We start from the raw sequence: 20,810 nt of genomic DNA, 5'->3' as shown, positions 1-20,810 counted from the left end.
GCAAAAGGTGGTGCTTGGGCTCAGATTTGAAAGAAATCAGGAATTCCAAAAGGCTGAGGTAAGGAAAGATACATTCCAAGATTGAGAGTAAGGGAAGGTGGGCAACTAATGCAAAAACATTGAGACAAGAGATAGCATGTTAATGTGTGAGTAACTATCAAATGCTGCAGTCAAGATTGAGAAAAGGCCATTAGATTTGGCAGTTCAGAGGTCATTGGTAAATTTGGAAGGAGCAATTTCAGCTGAGCAGTGCAGTCAAAAGCCAGATTAAGTTTTTTTTTTTTTTTTTTGGGGGGGGGGGGATGTTGTTTTTAAGAGAGTAAAAGGAATGGAAGCAGAGGCACTAGTAAAATGCTTTTTTTTTTTTTTTCCCAAGGAGTTTTGCCTGTGTGCAATGGGTGCTAGACCCCCTTTCCCAAATTAACTAATCAGAGACATCTTCAGGTACAAAGAGAGCATTTATTTAGTCCCTGCAGGGACTGGGCCCTGCAGGGAGAGGCCCAGACACACACCTGGGAGCCATTCCAGCTCCCGCCCATGTGCTCCTGAACTTGATCAGCCCGAAGTAGAACAGCCAGTTAAATAGGAAAAGACCCCAAGCCTTTTCATGGATAGACCAAAAGGACATGGCCATCCTTGACCAGTGGTCACCAGTGTTGTCTTGCTCCCATAGGTCATGTTACTTCCTGCAATCCACGGTCTGACCCTCCAGAGATCATGTGACACCCCCCTATACTCCAACACCCCAATCCCCACCCTCTGGCAGTGCAGTCAAAAACTAGATTTTTTTTTATTGGTTTTTGTTAGGTGGTGTTATTTTTAATCGAGTAAAAGGAGTAGAAGTAAAGATACTAGTAAAATACTTTTCTTTTTTTTTTTTAAAGAGTTTGGCAAAAAACTTGAGGAAAAATACAGGATTTATGTTGGATAGTAATTCTGTTGAGAGTTTTGTAAGAATAGAGAAGACATAGGTGTGTTTTTAGGCATCAGGGAAGGAAAAACTCAAGATTACAGGAATGATAATAGTGGAGTCAATCTACTAGAAAAGATGGGAAAGGTTAGGGGTTAGAGAGGAGACAGAAAGCGGGGGAAGGAGGGGCAGAGATTTATAACAATGCATAGTCAAGCAAAACAAATTCATTAGCTGTGTACAAAAATGTCTGTCTCCTTCTGCACCCTAAATCTCTCACCTCTGTCAGAAGGAAGATGACATACTTCATCATCAGTTTCTACTATCATGAATGTTCTTTGCATTGATCATAATTCTTAGAGCTTTCAAAGATTTTGTCTTTACAGAGTTGTTATTGCATAAATTTTTCTTCTAGTTTTACTTTATGCTATATCAATTCATATAACTCTTGCTATTTCTTTTTCATTAAATCATTTATTTCCTTCTTTATTATAGCACGAACAATTCTCCATCACATTCATGTACTATAGTTTATTTAGCCATTCCTCAATTGATTGACATTTCTTAGTTTCCAAATTTTTGCTACCACAAAAATAGTTGCCATGAATATTTTTGTACATATAAGCTCTTTGCTTCTTTCTTTGATTTCTTTGGATATAAGCTAGGTCATGTATTGTTTAGCAACTTTTCCTGTATAATTCCAAATTGCTTTTCAAAATAGTTATACCCATTCACAAATCCATCAGTGTGCCTGTTTTCCCACAGTTCCTTCAACTTCTATCATCTTTTTTTTTTGTTATTTTTACCAATCATATCTCAGAGGTATATTTCAGCATTACCTTTACTTTTCCTTCTCTAAATAGTTGATTGGAGCATTTTTTTTTTTTTTTGGTATGCTATATTAGCTTAGATTTCTTCCTTGAGAAGTTTCTGTTCATCCATTAGTATATTTAACAATTAGTGAATGGCTGTTATTGTTATAAATTTGAATTGGTCCATTAAATATCTTGGAAATGGGACCTTTATCAGAGAAACTTGTTGAAAAGATTTCCCACCTCCACCCAGGTAATGGTTTCCTTTGTGAATCTTTACTAGATTTGTTTGTAAAGATTTTTTTTTTTTAATTTTATGTCATCAAAATTATCTGTTTAATTTCTGTGGTCTCTTTTTCTTGTTTTCCTATGTGTAGATCTAATAGATAATTTTTTTCCATGTTTCCCATTTTTCCATGTTTATGTGATCTTTCAAATACTGTGTTACATGGATCTTTGGAGCTTATCTTGGGGTATAAAGTGGGGATTCAGATAAAAATCTGAATCTAATTTAGATCATCATCTGAAAAGGGTAGCATAATAGTATGCTTAAGAGAAGAAAGGGTTTGGAACAGCTACTCTCCTTAAATAGAAAAGGGAATTGAGGTAAAATGAAGGGAGATCCTTGCTGTAGTGAGGGCCTTCTTGAAATTAGAGAGGATAAATGTGTATGTCTTTGTGGGGAGAGTGAAAGTAAAAAGTGTCAGCAGTTGTATTATAGAGTTCCTATAGTTCCATTTAGTAGTAGAATAGGAAGTTATGACTAATCCAAGATTATACAATTGAATGACTAAGCTCCCAATTATCTGCTCAGTTTCTCCTCTTCTCTCCATTCTTTTTGGGAATGAGGCATACTACTATTCAGTCAACATGCTTGATCAGGTGTTTACCAACTGCCAGGCACTGTGCTCTCTTTGAACATACAAATACAAAGAAAAAAAATTGTCTCTGCCCACAAAGAGCTTATATTCTAACAAGAGAGACTCTAGGAACATATCAAATATAAGTATATACAGAACAAAGCAGAACTAATAATACAGAATAATAGCAAATGACAAAAGAATAAATGAATTCATATTAAGTAGTTTTAGGATCTGTCCTGGGCTATCTTCTCTCCTTCTGTACCATTTTAATTGGTTATTTCATTAACTCTGATGGAATCAATTATCTCTATATGGATTAATCTCAAATCTACTTATTTATTCCTTACCTGCTTTGCTGATCTCCAGTATTATATCTTTGTCTATTAGATATCTTGAAATGGATGTCTTATACACATCTTAAACTCAACATAGCTGAAATTGAACTCATTATCTTCCCCCCACCTCCGAGTTCTCCTTACTTCCAAACTTCTGTATTACTACTGAGAACACTATTCCCTAGACTCCTAGACACTCAATATGAGTGTTATCTTAGACTTTCACCCCACAATCGCTGTGTCCACTTTGTTGTTAAGACCTGTTGATTTCACCTTTGCAACATCTCTCCAGGGGTCCGCCTTCTCCCCTAATACTGCCACCATTCTGGTACCAGCCTGCAGGTTTGTTGTCCCTATCACCAGTCTTTCCCCACCTCAGGCTATCTTTCTCTCAATTGCCAAAGTGATTTTCCTAAAGCATAGATCTGACCGTGCATGCGCTATTGTCTGAAAGGCTCCCAGTCCCTTCCAGGATCAGAGGTGAAGCTTTCTGTTTGGGGTTGAAAGCCTTTTATAGCCTCTTTCTCCCCCACAATTCTTTCTAGTCTTCTCCTATTTTGCATGCCAGCTCCCCAGAGATTCTTCAGTCCAGTACCAGTGACCTCCTTGCTGGTCCTGGATCACAATAAGAAATCTCAAGTTCCATTTTCCCTGGTTGTCTGCTGTATCTGGAATGTTCTCTCTCTTCCTCTTAGCCTCTTGGCTTTGCTGGCTTCTTCAAGTCCCAGCTAAACACTTACTACAGAAAACCTTTACAGAAATGCTGATCATTTCCTGTTCTCCTGTTCTTAGCTCGTTTGTAGATAGCTATTTGTATGTTTTCTCCCTCTTATTTGACTATGAGCTCCTTGCAGGGACTGTCTTTTGCCTTTGTGTTCCTATCCCTTAGGATAGAACCTGGCATGTAGCATGTTTAGTAAATGCTTAACTAAATGATAATCCCACTTTCTATGAGATTTCTTTTTGTTCAGTCTTTCTCCAGAGCTTATCAAGCAACATTGCTGATTTCTGATATTGACAGTGTAAGCTTCTGTATCTCCAGATCCAACAGCGTGAAATATTTGAAATTGAACTAAATGAGTTGCCTGTGGTGACATAGTGATACAACAGTGTGAAGACCGAGTTAGTACCCTGAATACCTTAGAATCAGCCAGAGTCAGGATAAGCAAAAGTCCTTGATCTTTGTTATTGGTCTTTAGGGGTAGAAGTGAATTGGATGGACACAGGATCTCCACGACATCTACACTTTGTCTCCCGCTCAAAAGGTGACTCTGGCTAGTCTTACTCCACCCCCTAGTCCTTCCTACAATTCTCTGTATACACCAATTATCGAGCCAGCACATAATAGTGGGAAGGGCCATTTTCCCAAGCATATGCTAATAGAGTATTGTCCAATTGGTAATTAGCCTTAAGTGCTCGGTTGTCCCATTTCAGTGCATGAACTCAAGAGTTTCAGTCCTCTACAAGTCAGCAATCATTTTGACTTTTTTCCTTACTGTTTTCCCCCACAATTCTTCATTCCTCATTGCATCAATTCAAGAGTTTCGGCCCTTTACACAACAGGAATCAGAACCCAGGACTCTTGGCTCCATGGCCATTACACTTTCAAATTCAATTCTTCTGCTCTTTGTGCGGCCCCTCTTGCACTATTCTCTTAGAGAATCTTTACTGCTAAATTGACTTAATGAAACAATTAGAACTTATCCCATTATTTCTAAGCAAAGCTTGCTTGTAACTAAGCTACAGGTGTTACTGTACATTTACCAAGCCAAGCTCAGCTGGATTCTAATCATAAGACAGGTTTTCCTAAACCTACCTACTATTCACTATCTGTATGACCCCAGGCAAATCACTTAACATCTCCTTGCCTCAATTTCCTCAATTCTGAAGTGGGGATACTTCCCAAGGTTGTTATGAGGATCAATATGTGATAATATCCACAAAGTACTTAGCATAGTGCCTGGCACATATTAAGCTGTATCAGCTATTATTACTGTTACTTATCCTCCTGCAAGAGTTTTGATCTTCTCAGTAGTCCCTTTGGAAAATGTGTTCTTATTCCAGGGATTCTGCCATTACTTAAAACTTGTTTAGAAAATTTCCCCATGGGGAATTATCTTTGGAACCAGCTGCATATTCTTTTGAATGTCTTTTATAGTGAATCATCTTTCATTCCTTGAGAAGGGATTTGATTTCTAGAATCAGCCAAAAGTTAGTTTGAAATTGGTCTACTGAGTAAGGCAGGTAAGCCAACTTGATATAATAGTTTGGAATAAGAAACAAGATATGGCTGTAAAGTATTGAAACATTTTTTTGGCGGCTTGAAAGCTTACTCTGATGGCAGTCCCAAAAACCATTCCAAAAAAAATTGAATTATAATAGCCTTAATGGGATGGTTTTATATGTTTGAATGTGTACTTATTTAAAATAAAAACAGAATTATTGCTTTATACTCACAATTCATTCTTGAAAGTAATAAAATCGAGTTTAAAGACAAAAAAAAATTGTAATTCAAGCTTGTACCGTTTCCAAGTTAGTAAGGTCCTAGAAGAGACTGGAGGAAAATGGATCAGGGCACAGGTAGCACAGATTTAGCCTTAATGAGGAGAAGGCTCACCTCTTTTTCATAACTAGAGGTCAAGAAAGACTATTGGGTAACAGTTCTGGAAAGTTTTGCAGAAGATAGAAAGGGGAATTGAGGGAATTCATATCAAAGGATATCAATCTTCTTAGTGAAGGACAGAAGTGGAAAGAAGATGGGTTTGTGAAGTAAGAAAGATGGGAGCCTTAAATAAACACTTGGATTAATTTTGTTGGGGGATGAGATAGGATCAACAGGGATAATGGAGGTGGGTGTGTTAAAAGGAGCTGTAAAAAGTAAGGTCAAAGAAAATAAACTCTCCAATTGCAGACAGTGTCATTCTGGAAGTTGGACTCGTAATAAAAATCTTTTAGAAGAAAATATTTTTTTAAAAAATCATTCTTTGAAACTTTTCCCATCTTTCTGTGGTCCCTTTCCCATCTGTAAACATGCTATTTTCAAAAGCTTCAAAATCTTTAGAAAATTTGAAGCAGTAAATGATCCCATTGAGCTTTAGAAATAACAGTTTCTGCTATCTTACTTCAAACATTTTAAAAATATTTTATTATTTGTATCCTATCACACTGTAATTTACAATCAAGAGCTTTTGAGAGGAAGTACTTCAAAAAAAACCCAGAAATTAAAATTATGTGCATTTTCCATGTGGAAACCATTAGAAACAGCCATGTCTTAGAATTCTTTTCTATGTAGTATCTACATAAGGGGAAGAAGGGAAAGAAGCTGGTGATAGACTGGATACTAAGTATGTTTTAAGTGTCAATCAATAAATAAACATTTATTTAGAATTTACCATTTACCAAGCACAATGCTAAGAGCTGGGGTTACAAAAGAATCAATAGGGGCCCTGCCCTTAAAGAGTTTACAGCTTATTGGGGAAATAATGTGCAAAAGAATAGATAGAAAGTTAAGTTATATAAAGAAAAAATAGAAATTAACAAAGCTGGCACCAGAATAAAAATGGGTTAGGGAAGGCTTTTAATAAAAGATGGGATTTTAGTTGTAATCTAAAGGAAATGAATGAGATCAGTAGTTGGAGTAGAGGAGGGAGAGCATTCCAGGCATGGGAGACAGCTAAAGAACATTTTTCACAGAGCTGAGATCAAATTATTATTTGTGGAACAATCAGGAAATCAGTGTCACTATATGGAATAATATCTTTTGAAGGAATAAGATGTAAGAAGACAGGACAGGTAGGAAAGGGTAGGTATAAAAAACTCTGAATGTCAAACAGAGCATTTTGTATTTGATCCTGGAAGCAATAGGAAACTAGTAGAGTTGACTGAATAGGAGAGTGACAAGATCAGCATTGTGGTTTAGGACAATAAATTTAATAGCTGACTAAAGGATGGATTAGGGTAGGAAGAAACATGAAGCAGGCAGATCCACCACTAGGTCATTGCATTAACTGAGATGATGAGGACCTATACTAGAGTGTTGGCGATGTTGGAGAACAGAAGGGGTATATTTGAGAGATATTTCAAAGGTGAAATTGGCAACAGATTGGATGGGGGGGAGGGAAATGAGATACAGTAAGTAGTCCGGGATGACTTCTGTGCTGCAAGCCTGAGGGATGTGTTGCCGTCGACAGTAGGAGGATGAGGGGAGAATGAGTTCTGTTTTGTATATCTTTAAGATGTCTAGTGGACTTCCAGTTCAAACTGTAAGAAAGCAGAGGTGCAAGACCAGGAGCAAATATTTGAGAATCATCAGCATAGATGGTAATTAAAATCCAAGGGAGCTGATGAGATAATATAGAGGGAAAAGAGAAGAGGACCCAAGATTGAGGGTCCTGAGGGATATTTATGGTCAGTGGGTGTGATATCCTGAGGGATATTTATAGTCAATGGGTGTGATCTGGAAGAGAATACAGAGATGGAGCAGCCATAGAGGTAGGAGAACCAGGAGAGAACAGTGTCCAAAAATCTAGAGTGAAGGATATCAAAGGGTAAATAGTGATTAAGTGTCAAAGGCTTCAGAGAGGTCAAGAAGGAAGAGAACTGATTAAAAAACCATTGGATTTGGCAATTAAGAGATCAATGGTAACTTTGGAGAGAGCAATTTTTGTGGAATAATAAGATAGAAAGTCCTATTAGAAGAAGCTAAGAATAAGGTGAGAAGAGAGAAAAGGGAGACACTTGCTGTAGAAAAATTTCTAAAGAGTAGCTACAAAGGACAGAAGAGACATAGGATTATAGTTAACCAGGATGGAAGGATTAAGTGAGGTTTTGTTTGTTTGTTTCCCTCTAGGATGAGGGAGACATGGACATGTGTTTAGGTTATAGACAAGGAGCAACAGAAAATAAATTAAAGGGGAAAATTTTTTGGGGAAGAAATGGGATGGAAGACACCATTTGAACAAATAAAAGGGTTGGCTTTGGTGAAGGATAAAGCCTCTTCATTATGTCAAACAAGGTTTAAAGGAGGAGATAGTGGCAGAAAGCATCTGAGTGATAAAAGATAAAGAATAGAGGAAAAGAGTTAGCTCATAGCAAGTGGCAAATTTTTGTTTTTGTAGACTATGAGGCAGTTTTCAACTGAGAGAATGGGGGAAGGAGAGAGGAGAGATGATAAAGTTTGAAAAAACTCTGTGAAGAGTGGAATAGTGAGTTAGAATTGTCAGATAATAAGAGAATATAGTAGAATTTGCCTCGTTTCAGGAAGGACCCAGGAAAGGTTTATATAACAAAAATTTGTAGTAAATCCCAAAAGAATAATTGTATGATTGTCTCCATCTTCCTTCAACATTACATATCTAGAAGTGAAGGCAGAACCCAGACTTAAGTTTGGCTGAACATAATTGATAATATTGACAAGGGGGATAGTGATTCAGAAGTGAAAGACAGTGTAGAATTGAATTATTTCACCAAAGGGTCAAAGTGTAGCAAAGAGAAAAGTGTAACTAAGGGGAGGTGTCCTTGAGTGGCCAGAGTTTGAGGGAGAGTTACAATGTAGTTTGAGGTCAGGAGTTGGAGAGGAGAGAAAAACTGTGTTCCAAGTACCAAACTCATTGAAGAAGGAAGGGGACTAACCTGGGGGGGGGGGAGGGGAGAGGGTTCTACAGATAACAGCTACCAGGATTTTGATTGGGCAGTATATATAAATATCCTGATCTTCAAAGAAAGAGAGGTAACTCAATGATGGAAGTGGAGGGAGAACTCACAAATGGCCATGGGAAGCAAGGAAGTCCCCTGTCTCAGCCAGTGAGTCTAAGGAGAATGAATAAAAGTACAACCAGTACTGGAAAGAGTGGCCAGAATAACTATCATCAATGAGCACTCAGGTTTCAACAAAAATTAATAGATGGAAGGGAGTAGAATAGCAAAAGAGATAATATGAAGAGAAGTTTGTTGCTCATGTCACAGGCATTCCAAAGGGCAAGCTGGGGTTAGGACGAAACTTTGTGGGGGTAGTAATGTTAACAAAGATAGAAATGAAGAATCAGGTGGTAGAAGTTGGGGAACTGGAGTTTGAATGATAATCAGTATCAGATAACTAAAATTACATTAAAATTGAGGAGTAAAACCTAACCTATTGCAGTAGGAAAGTGAGAGACTAAGAAGAAAAAGTACTATACATTCTCAGGACTGCTATGGCATTTGTGTGGTGGTCTACCCCAGGATCTGCCAACAGGGTTAACTGTCCCAACTGCTCAGTTAAGGTTACTGTGGCTGTGAGAATGAGACTCATGGAGACTTTTTTCTTTACACTTTATTTGAAAAAATGTAAACCCCAAGTAGTTTTGCTGCTCTATCTAGACTCAAAGCTAGATCTAATGTCTCTTTTCCACCTTCATTCATTAGGCCTATCATTTTTGCAATCATTTGCCAAAATTTATTGGGAGAATGGATATACATAAGCCAACATCTCTGCCTTCCAGAGCTTTTATCTTATCAAGGAAAAAACAAGGACACAACAAATAGTATTATATAGCACATAAAGAGTGAGTGCCGTGAAAGGAAGTTAACGTGCTTTGAGGCTCTAGTTGGCAGAGGTTTGAAGTGATCAGTGATTCAAAAGAGATAGGGACAGCTATCTGGTTGGGGTCCTAATGGAGGGGGCATCCATACTCTGACTAGGATTTTGACTAGCAGAGATGTTGGGGGAGGTCTTTTGGGACAGAGAAACACTATAAGCAAAAGTATAAGGTTAGGATAACCTAGAATATGCTCAAGTATGTGGCCAAAACTTGAGTTCTTATAGGGCACCCATGAATTATCAAGCTAGATAATTCAAGATCCCCTACTACCTAGGTCTATCCTACTTTTCCCAACCTTATCTCCCAGTATTTCCCCCTCCATGGACTCGATACTAATCTAGACTATTTACCGTCTTCTTCTATACTTTCCCTAGTTGACACTTTCCCCCATAGAGGCCCAGAATCTCTTAGACCAAAGAGTTGGCCCTTGACCCCATAAGACAAAGAGCTGGTTCTGTCCCTATGAGCCAGCAGGAGTCTTTTAGAAATTTTAGATCAAAAAAGTGGCATGGTTTTGCCCTGAGAAGAATTCATAATCTGCCATTTATATGGGTCTAGTAAAAAGTCTGAAATTTGCAAACTTTTCAAGTCAACATGAGCTGATAATCTTTATTTGAATCTTTATGAAAGTGTGGGACAATATTAAACAGAGAATAGTACTAGACAATAATTATGATAAATGTGCATTCTTGTTTTTAGATAATAGGTAGCATTTATATATGTTGACTCATTTGATCTTCCCAACGATTCTGTGAGGAAAATGCTGCTAATTATTCTCATTTTATAGTTAAGGCCCTAAAACACAGAGCCCAGGGTCACAAAGCTGTTGTCTGAGGCCAATTTGAACTCAGGTGACTTTGGAAAGAAGAAAAGAGGAAGAGAGAGCAAATCTTGATTAAGCCACTAACCCATTGTTGCATTCAGATCATAATATGAAAAAAAAAATTATTTTGAATCAACCATTATAGATTTTAGTTTTTCACTGATAACTATTTGAGAAAAAAATGAATGGAAATAAAATTAATTTTTGATTTGGATTTTGCATAACATTTTTATTTTTTAACATCAAGTTGTTAATTCCACACCCCATATGCTCCTTGGGGACAAGGACTATTTATTGCATGCCATGTACAAAACTTTCCTATAGAAGTTTTTCAATAAATGTTTGTTTTTGCTTTAGTTTTCTTGGAATTAAAATCTTTGAAATGCTTTAAAGTCAGTATAACTTACCAATACAATTAGGCTAGTCTGATCAGCTAACTCGCTCTTTTCTGTTAGTTTTTAAGGTTCATATGAATAAGAACCTTTTCTTAGTCGTATATTTCCCTAAGCACCTAGCACACAATGCTTTAAACATAGGAGTTCGATAATTCTTGTTGAATCATTGAGCAGTTATGATCTTCCTCCACCCTAGCAAGTTGTGCCAAAATTCCAAAGACTGATCTTCATTCATTCCTTGCCCCTTCAACAAAGCCTTCCCAAACCACATGAAGTTCTTCTGGCCCAAAGTTGATTTTAGGCTAACTGTTTTTCCCCCCTCGCCCTTTTTTGGTCAAAATAAGTTATAGAATGGAACATTAGCTAAAAGTGGTTGCAAATTCCTGATCTGTATTTTTAGGTTACACGTCTGTCCCCCCTCTTAGTAGGATTATATGGCTAGAATAAAGATTGAGACATTATCTGGTCCATTTCCAGGCAGGACTGTTTCTAAACCAGTTGTGGGGAAAACAGTTTTTTTTCTATGAAAGGCCAATGGCCCACAAAAAAAAAAAAAAAGAAAACATTTTTTCCTTAGCAAAATATAAATTACTTGACTCACCTACTTGAAAAAATAAAGGCAGATATTTTGACTATGCTTATGATACAGAAGTTCTTTTTAATTCATTATGTTGAGTAGGTAGAAAGGAGAAAAACAATTAAATGGTAATTGGAAAAAGTACAAATTTAATTTTTAAAGTTAAATTTTTTTTTCAATTCACAAAGGCTCTTAATACATTATGAGCTGAAATATAAATGTTCACTTAGAAAACTTAGTTATTTGCATTGGTGTTCATAGTTCAATTTTATGAAAAAAAAAAACAGGGTGTTTTTTTTTTTTTTTAATAAGGGTAAAGAACCTAAACTTCATGAAGATAAAAAGATATGCTAATCTCTACATTGTCTCCACATGAGGGGAGAATTAAGAATGAGATTACAAGAATTATGGGAAGAAATTGAAAGGAGACAGAAGAAAAATAAAAAGGAAAGATAAATAAGATAGAGAAAAAATAAGGAGAAAAAAAAATCAACATGGAACATAGATGAATAGAGAGACACCAAGGAAAGTAATGACCACAAGCCATTTTGTCACTCCTTCCTTTTCACTTAGTGTAAAAATAAGTCATTTAATTCAATTTAGTTAAGTTAAGGGTCAAGGTGCTGAATGAGACACACAGTTTAGATGATGGTAATAATGATTTGCATTTATATAACACTTGATGGTTTGCAAAGGGCTTTCCCCACAACAGCTCTGCAATTTATCTTTCTATTTTCTAATTAGGGAACATGACACATATGCTAATAACTATGCTGTACAATGATACATAAGTGAGTGAGAGAGCTACAAGTTCTTTATAAAATTAGAAAGGTCATTACTGTTGGAATCAGTTAAGTCTTCTTGAATCAGATGGGGTTTGAGTTGGATTCTAAGTCAAAGAATTTTGAATTCAGCAAAATGAGAAGGCATTCCAGATATGGGGGAAAGTGTCAACCAGGGAAAGTATAGAAGATGATAAATAGTCTAGATTAGTATAGAGTACATGGAGGGGGAAATACTTCGAGATAAGGTTGGAAAAGTAGGCTAGACCTAGGTAGTAGGGGATCTTGAATTTAAAGAGGCTAAGAAATGGGGAGAAAAAAACATTTCAAGGAGAATGATTTAACCAGTCAAGGGAATAGAGAACAATAGAAATGTTTTAAATAAAATGAAATAACCATGTCTGTATGTAAGAATTATATCTGGCAGAAGTTCAGAGGAATATGTAGAAGTGGGAACATTGGTTAAAGGCTCCTTAAATAATTTAGGCAGCTGGTAATAGGGTGAGCTTTCTGAAAGTAGTAACAGTAGAAGTAGAAAGGAAATAGCAACAAGTAGTGGGGTGAGATTAACAATACTTGGTAATGGATTAGATTTGAGAGATGAGAGAAAGGGAAATTCAAAGACCCAGTCTGAATTTGAGGGCCTAGGAGATTAGTGATGTCACAAACAGAAATAGACTCAGAACGAGAAGATTTGCCATAAAAAGAAAAATCTTGGCTTGGCCAGGTCTAGGTATAGAGTTGTAGGTGTGGGTCTAGAACTCAGAAGAAAGGTCAGTTCTAGAGGGAAGAGTTTTTGAAATCATCTCAATAGAAGTAGCAATAGTTGAAGTCATAAGAGTGAATGACATTGCTAAGGGAAAGAGTATAAGAGAGTGCTTGGGGCCTACTTTAAATGGTGAGCAGCAGGAGGGAAAAAAGATATAAGAGATAGAGAATAAGGAAAATGGGAATGCCATGTTCAGTAAGTCATGAAGGGAAAAATATCCAGAAGGGAACAAAGTTTAATCTTGCATAGAAATCAAAGATAAAAGATTAAAAGGGGAGGAGGAGACTATTAAATTTAGTGGTTAGGAAGTCATAACTTTTTGTGGGAGCATTTTTTGTAGTATGGCAGAAAAAGAAACCAAACTTTGGGTCAAGGCAGTGTTGTTATTTTCTTTTGAAATTTTCATTAGACTTTTAATTACTATTCATAGGTTTTTTACTGAGTCCTTGAATTTTAAAACTACATCTGAATGTCAATTAGCCTATCAGGATGAAATTGTTCTTTGGATTATAGCCAAAACAGTGTCACCTCTTCTTGTCAGTTTCTCCACCATTGTTCTAAGTTAATACAAACCAAATCAATCCAGTCCCTTTGACATCAAGGTTAAATTTGAATTTTTGAAACAACTTGGAAACATTTTTAGTTGATTCTATCTAAAAGACAACTCAGGTGTGACAATATACAAAACAGTGAGTAGTACATAAATTATTCATATTTTATTTTAGACTGAAGTGTAATCCAGCCAGCCAGTGCAGTGATTACATACACATACACATACTTAACGGGAGACATTCACACATTCACCCCCTCTTTCTGTGTCTGACAGTTTAAAAACTGTTCATTTCTATAACTATTCATGTCCTAAATTACATATACTTTTAGGATCATAGGATTTAGCCCTGACAGGCAGTTTAAAAGACCATCTAGTCCAACTCTTTCATTTTTCAAGGGAAACTGAGACCTATGCAAAGAGAAGTAGTCACACTAAATCATACAGAAGAGCCAACATTCAATTTCAAGTCCTCTGACTCAAAAGCTATTGTTCCTTCTGTTACTCCATACTATATACTCCATACTAGTTCATAGTTAAGATAATAAGATTTTTATAGTTTTAGTCTTAGTTGTGTGTGCGTTTATTTTAAAAGAATCATAATTTTAAATTCATTTGTAGTTGCTTTATAAATTGTATAAAATCATCCAGTTTTGAGAGACCCACAAAATTAATTTAATTTGACCAGCACCACACAGGTTCTCAGCAAAATTTATTTTAAAAGCTTTCCAATCAGATGACTCTTAATGTGATTCCAAGAGATCTCGAGGGAAACTGATTTCATTTCCCTCTCTGATGAGGTTCAACATTTAATGCTTCTTACTGCCAAAACTTAAGGCAGCTCAATTGAGCAAGTTGTTTTTCTTTTGTATTAATATTGCTTCCATTCAACAAATTATTATTGAAAGCCTGTTATATATGAGCCATTATGCTTGATGCTGGCTGTACCAAGACAAAATAAACATTGCCCTCCTAGAATTTATTTTTTTTCTTGGAGGAACAGAGTATATCCACAGATGGGTAAATAAATATAAAGTGATTTCAAAAGATGGAGAGTTTTAACAGCTAGGAGAATCACAGGCTTCTCCAAGATAATAGTCTTGACCTAAGCCTTGAAAGAGACTAGAGATTCCAAGAGGCAGCATTAGAACTAGAGAGTACACATCAAGCATGTGCCAAGGAATGGAAGCAGAAGATGGATCAATGTGTTGGGGACATAGATCCACCAGGCCATTTTGCCAGGAACATAGAGTACATGAAAGGAATGGCAAGAAAAAAGTCTGGAAAGTTAGACCAGGTCCAGATTAAGGCCTTAAATACTGAACAGGAGTTTGTATTCTCTTCAAGAAGCAGTCACTGAGTTTCTTGAGCAATGGCCTAATGTGATTAACTTGTGCTTTCAAGATTATTCTGGCAACCAAATGAGGAGATGATTTGGAGAGGGACTGGAAGCAGGGAGACTAAACAGTCAACCAGTAAAATATTGATTAAGGGCTACTATCTGCCAGGCTCTTGGATAGACCAATTAAAAAGACTGTGGTGGTAGTATCAGAATGTCAAGACATTAGGATCTGAACTAGGGAAGTGACCATGTGAATGGAGAGAAGATGATAGGTGAGAAAAAAATAACTTTATTTAAAAGCCTATTATAGACAGCATGTTTTATAGCATGAGGAGGAATGCAAAGATGTAACTTATAGTCCCTCTCTTCAGGATGTTGCAATTAAATGAAGATTGATCTTTATAAATGAACAATCAATAGTTTAGCTCAATTTGAAAAAAAAAATAAATACAAAGCCTCTGTTCTGTTGAAGAAGTAAAGCCACAGTCATTCTAGAATCTAAAAAGGAAGATGTTTTTTAGAATTAGCTTTATGATACTTTATGCCAATATCATCATTTTTAGGAAAAAGAAGACATTGAGCTCTGTTCTTTGACAACATTAAAACTAACTCGATTTTAGATATTTTTTTTGGTTTGTTATTAATGAGTTCTATATTATAAGGTTTTCCTCTAGAATTACAGGTTGGAATATCAGTTTAGTCATCTCCCCATAAGGCCAAAATTAAATTTTATTTAAAGTCAAAGAAATTTAGATTTTAGATAATCCAAAGGACTTTATAAGAATTGAAAATATAACCAATAGTTTGGGAAATAGGGAGGAGGGGAGTCTGTTCTCATTAATATCAAATACGATTTTATATTTTTACTTCCAATATTATTCCAGTAATGATCATTTTCATTGGATCATATATAGAGAGGTGGAAGTTATTTTACTCTAGTCCAATTTCTCCCCCAAACTCCCAGCCCTAGTTTTTGAGATTAGACAACTGAGGCTTTGGGAAATGACTTGTGTGGAGATTAAATAAATATTACTGCTTGACAGGGCTAGATGTTTCTCATATCACAATTAATTTTTATTTTATTTTATTTATATTTATTTATTTCTCCAGAGTATTTGGGCTGGGGAAGGAAAAAGAGCTTTAGTAAATGTTAAAGATTCCTGTTAGTCAGTGAAGTAAGTTGATGATACTTAGGGTTGCCAATTTTAATTTTAATTTGGAAAGATGAAATCACAAGTCCAAATCAAAGGGGGGAAAACAATAAAGCTATTTAATATACACATAGCCCAAAGGAATTTAATCTTATTATTGGGATTTTAAGGTCCTTTGCAAAATAATGGGAATGATAATCTATGGGTAGATTGATTGTCTGGTATCCCTCAAGTCACATTCTGGCATGGGTTTAGGGCCAGACTTGCATCTTTAATATTCATTACAGAAACAAATTCTAACATTGTAAAGTCTATTAAAGAATTGCCACTTATCTTTAGGGATTTGTCTTTCACCACAGTCACTGAGTTTTGAAAATGGTTGGGCACTGAAACATTTATATGTAATCTAAATATTGATTATGTTCTCAACAGTGTTTTACTTGGGGCATTTGGGCTAATTTATTGGCTTATTAAAAATATGTCACCACTGGCTGATTAAACATCACTTTATATTTACATTTGATTTGTGTTTTTAAAGTGGGAGTCTGAAAGAAAGAGCTTAACCATTATTCTTTTTTGATGTTCTACTAGTTTTTTATTATTACATTTATGTTTAGTAGAAATCTACCCAGAGTGATTTTTTTTAAAAAGCTAAAAAATCAACTTTATTAAATACAGCAAGGAAAAAAATCATTAAAGATTTCTCTCACAAGAAGATTGTTTTATATTTTAGTTAAGACATTTGATTCATTCCTAGTTATAATCAAACACAATCACCTGCTTTTCCGGAATGTTTAAATAACTCGCAGCCTGATGAAAGAAACATGTTCAATGGGAAACTCAATTTCAAACTACCACACTCTAAATGATTTTTATATCAGTTAACAGACAGTTAAGTTTACTAATCTTTGAAATGTTGATCTCTGTTTATAGATATTGGCAAGTAGTAGTACCTTTTGGAATACAGAATAGGTACTCTTCCAGAAAGTATTTCTATAAACTAAATATCTCTGTATAGAATCCTATTTATCCATTGATTTCAGTGGTTAAAATCAATGGTATTTTCATGAAAAAAAAAGGGAGAATGTGAATTCCAAAATATGTTATTTAATGATTACATTAAACTTGGTACATAGCACATTGTAAAGACCTGAGTTCAAATTCTGCCTCTTTCACTGGGTCTAATGGTAAAAAGGGAATAGACAGTTTACTTATTTTTAAGTTCGTGCTATTAAGGTTTTATCACATACATTAGAACCTGAAAATTCATAGATGAGTTCATGAAAGGCATAGAACTAGAGACTTCCAAGGCATTTTTGAATTTTAAATCTATATTCCTGTAATCTTCTAGAAATGTTACCTAGAGCATACCTCAAAATAGCCAAGTATCTGTTTCTATTAATTGTGTTTTTAAGACCTCTTGAAAAGCCTGTTCAATAGTTTGGAATAAGAGGAAATCTGCTTATTGTTCATTTGTTTGACCATTGTTCAGCCAACACTTTTTAAGGACTATGTTGTAAGTACTGTGTCCAGTGCTTCAAAGAATACCAAGGTCAATATCCTTATGATGAGTCACAACTCACTATAATAAAAGCTTCACTATAAAAGAAGACATCTTTCTCCATGTTTAATCCTTAAAAAAAAAAAAAGTGTTTCTCAGCATGTTTGTGTGCCTCTAGACCATGTCCTTTGAGATTTTGCTTTTAATTGCTATTTTTATCTTCCCCAAATGGCTTATGCAGAGACCAGTTACACAGAAACTTCTTACTGGGGTAGATTATTTACATTTTTTGCTATTATTTAGTAACAGCTTTGATTTTTATAGAAAACCTGAAATCTAGTTGCAGATTATCTGTAAGTTAGGCATTTACTTTTTTTGGATCTCAACTTTCTTATGTACAGATTGAACAGATTAAAGTAAGTTACTGCTTTCAGGTAGTGATGTATGAAACAGAACTCTAAAGGCTCACCTTCAAAAAAACAGATGACTTTTCCTTTTTCTATTATTAGACCCAGACTATGAAAGATCAGAATTAAATTTAGACATTGTGACTCTGAGAAGGCAAAAATTAAGGACATCTTTACAATTCAGGTAGGTTTTAGGAAGTTTAGGGGCTATATGAGGAAGTAACTCACTAGGAAGTGCCCAAAGTATAGTGTTCTCACTAGTACATTGTTGATGAAGTTGTGAAATGATCCAACTGTTCTTAGGAAGCTTAGGGACTATATGAGGAAGTAACTCACTAGGAAGTGCCCAAAATATAGTGTTCTCACTAGTACATTGTTGATGAAGTTGTGAAATGATCCAACTATTCTGGAGAACAATTTGGAACTATGCTTAGCTGTGCATACCCTTTGACCCAGTGGTATCTCTACTGGGCCTGTATCTCAAAGAGATGATGAAAAAGGGAAAAGGACCCACATGTGCAAAAATGTTTGCAGCAATCCTTTTTGTAGTAGCAAGAAACTGGAAATTGAGGGGATACCCATCATTTGGGGAATAGCTGAATAAGTTATGGAATATTATTGATCTATAAGAAATAATGAACAGACTGATTTCAGAAAAGTCTGGAAAGACTTAAAGTGACACTGAGTGAAGTGAACAGAACCAGGAGAACATTGTACATAGTTTCTTCTCAACATTGTGGTATTCCAAGGCAATTCCAATAAATTTGGGATGGGAAATGTCACCCACATCCATAGAAAGAACTATGGAGATTGAATGTGGATGGAAGCATAGTATTTTCACCTTTTTGTTTGTTTTTCTTTCTTGTGGTTTTTCTCTCCTTACGGTCTGATTTTTCTTGAACAACATGACAAATACAGAAATAGGTTTAAAAGTACCATTAACCTATTTTAGATTGTTTGCTGTCTTGGGGAGGGAGAAGTAAGGGAGGGAGAGGAAAAAATTTAGAATACAAAGTCTTACGAAAATGAATGTTGAAAACTATCTTTACATGTACTTGGAAAAATAAAATACTATAGCAAAGTATAGTGTTCACAAGATGAGTTACTTTAACAAGAGTCAAAATAAAATTATATGTCTTAATAATGTGAAATAGAAGGGTCAGTTTCTTAAGTATTTATGTGAATTTCAACCTTCCAGCAATATTCTGGTCTCTCTGTAGTAGTAACTTCTGTAAAAATAGACATCACCAAAGCTAGAAATTTTCAATTTAGTTTAAAAAATGAATTTTGGGCACAGATTATTTAGAAAAGTCTTTTAGTCTTCTTGCATTCCTTGTCCCCCTTGAAATAATTCTGAAAAGGTTTTATGGCATAGCAGCTTAATGGGCTGCTTTAAAAAAGTCACAAAACTATTCTGACTAGGTCCACTACAAATTATGCTTTGTAACTTCGATTCTTTGTTGCATTGAAATTCTTTTCTCTATCCCTTATTTGCTTTCTGTCTTATTCCCTACAATGTCCTCTCTTTTCACCTCAAGACCTGATTCCATTCCCTGTCTTACCTCCCACTTTGTTGATTGAGGTCATTTACCATGAGCATCTTGAGCTCTCTCTGCTTTCACACCTTAAAACAAACTTCTCTGTGTTGTCTCATCTATTTCCCTTTGATCTTCAAGGATAAGATGATCCTTTTTACTAATGCTAACTCTTTCATTTGTTGTCTTGATCCTATCTACTTCTGGCTCTTCTAAGAACTAATTCTATTCCAATCATCACATCCTCAATTTTCCCCTATCAACTAAAAATATATTATCATTGCTGAATCTCCAAGGAAAAAGTTATAGTCATTGTGAAGCAATAAAAATGTTAACCTACTGAAACTTAGGAAAATGCCTCTGTAGTGTCAAAGGATCGGCCAGTATTTTACCCTCTTTACAAGTATTAGATTGTGTGTTTTATTCTGCCTCTTGACAGAGGGTGCAAGTGAGAGAATGGATAGGAGAGGACGTATTTTTGAAAGAAATTGCATATCTTGCCACTTTATTGCATTTGCTCCTTAGGACCATAGACCTTATCCAAATGAGTTTTTTTTTTTTTTTTTCTTGTTCTTTTGTTGTGCTCCAACTTTTGAAGCTCCCTGGTGTTTTGGGTTTTTTTTTTTTTTTTAGATATTATATGAATCAAGAAGTTGTAATGTCTGAAATCGATTAAAAACCTAACATTCTACTATTTTCTTTTTAAAAGATAATATCCAGTGATCCATTCTGGGTTCCAACAACTGAGGAAGAATATTTGCATTTTGGGGAAAAAGCTGACTCAGAGAACCAAGCTCGAAAGTACATGAATTCAGTACGAAAACGGAAAGGACTTTATGTGGAAGAAAAAATTGTGGAACATGCAGAGAAGCAAAGAACACTTGGCAAAAATAAGTAACTGCCTCCATATTCAATTCTGTACACTGGTGGATTATTTTTTTTTTCTTTCTTTAATAGATTAAAAGCATCATTAAGGATTTGAAATTTTGAAATTTTTTTTTCTGCCACAGAACTTGTTCATTTTTAATAAAATTTTAGTATATTAAATAAGTTTATTCAAAAAGAATGTTGATAAGGTTTTTCAATTTTATTCTAAGACAAGTATGTCTTGCAGGTATCTAAAAAATGACTTGTTAGTTTTCTACATTCTACCTTAAAGATTCCAATATGAATATTGAGTAGAACAAGATTTTTATACAGGGACAATAAATTATGGAGTCTGGTTTGCGTTTGTTGCTTTTTCATTTTGTAAAAAGTCATCATGGTTTTATCTTGCATCCTGAAGTTTTGTATATCCCTTTAATAAATTTTGTAGAGTGAAAACCTTAAGGAAAACATCTCCCACAAACTGATGGCAAAATTGCAACAGAAATATTTTTTGGCACATAAAAGTCAAACTACCTGGTGCATTGTGTAGAGATCATGTGCCTAGTAGAAAAGTAGCCATTTTAAACTCAAGGTATGATTCATCAAATCTCAA

General features: G+C 35.3%; 1 protein-coding gene across 2 annotated transcripts in view; it reads left to right on the top strand.

The window, feature by feature from the left end:
• Positions 1–20,553, top strand: part of EFL1 (elongation factor like GTPase 1) — a 196,461-nt gene extending 175,908 nt beyond the window's left edge. For both annotated transcript variants that reach the window (XM_031955656.1, XM_031955657.1), the window contains one exon: positions 20,040–20,553. In XM_031955656.1, coding sequence (XP_031811516.1) covers positions 20,040–20,228 — 189 coding nt within the window. In that variant the 3' untranslated portion in view covers positions 20,229–20,553. The remainder of the gene's footprint in view (positions 1–20,039) is intronic.
• Positions 20,554–20,810: the final 257 nt, after the last annotated feature.

This window comes from Sarcophilus harrisii, chromosome 2 (assembly GCF_902635505.1).
Source record: "Sarcophilus harrisii chromosome 2, mSarHar1.11, whole genome shotgun sequence".
Classification (NCBI taxonomy): domain Eukaryota; kingdom Metazoa; phylum Chordata; class Mammalia; order Dasyuromorphia; family Dasyuridae; genus Sarcophilus; species Sarcophilus harrisii.
Note: the sequence above shows the minus strand (reverse complement) of the source record. Positions and strands in the feature narration are given on the sequence as shown.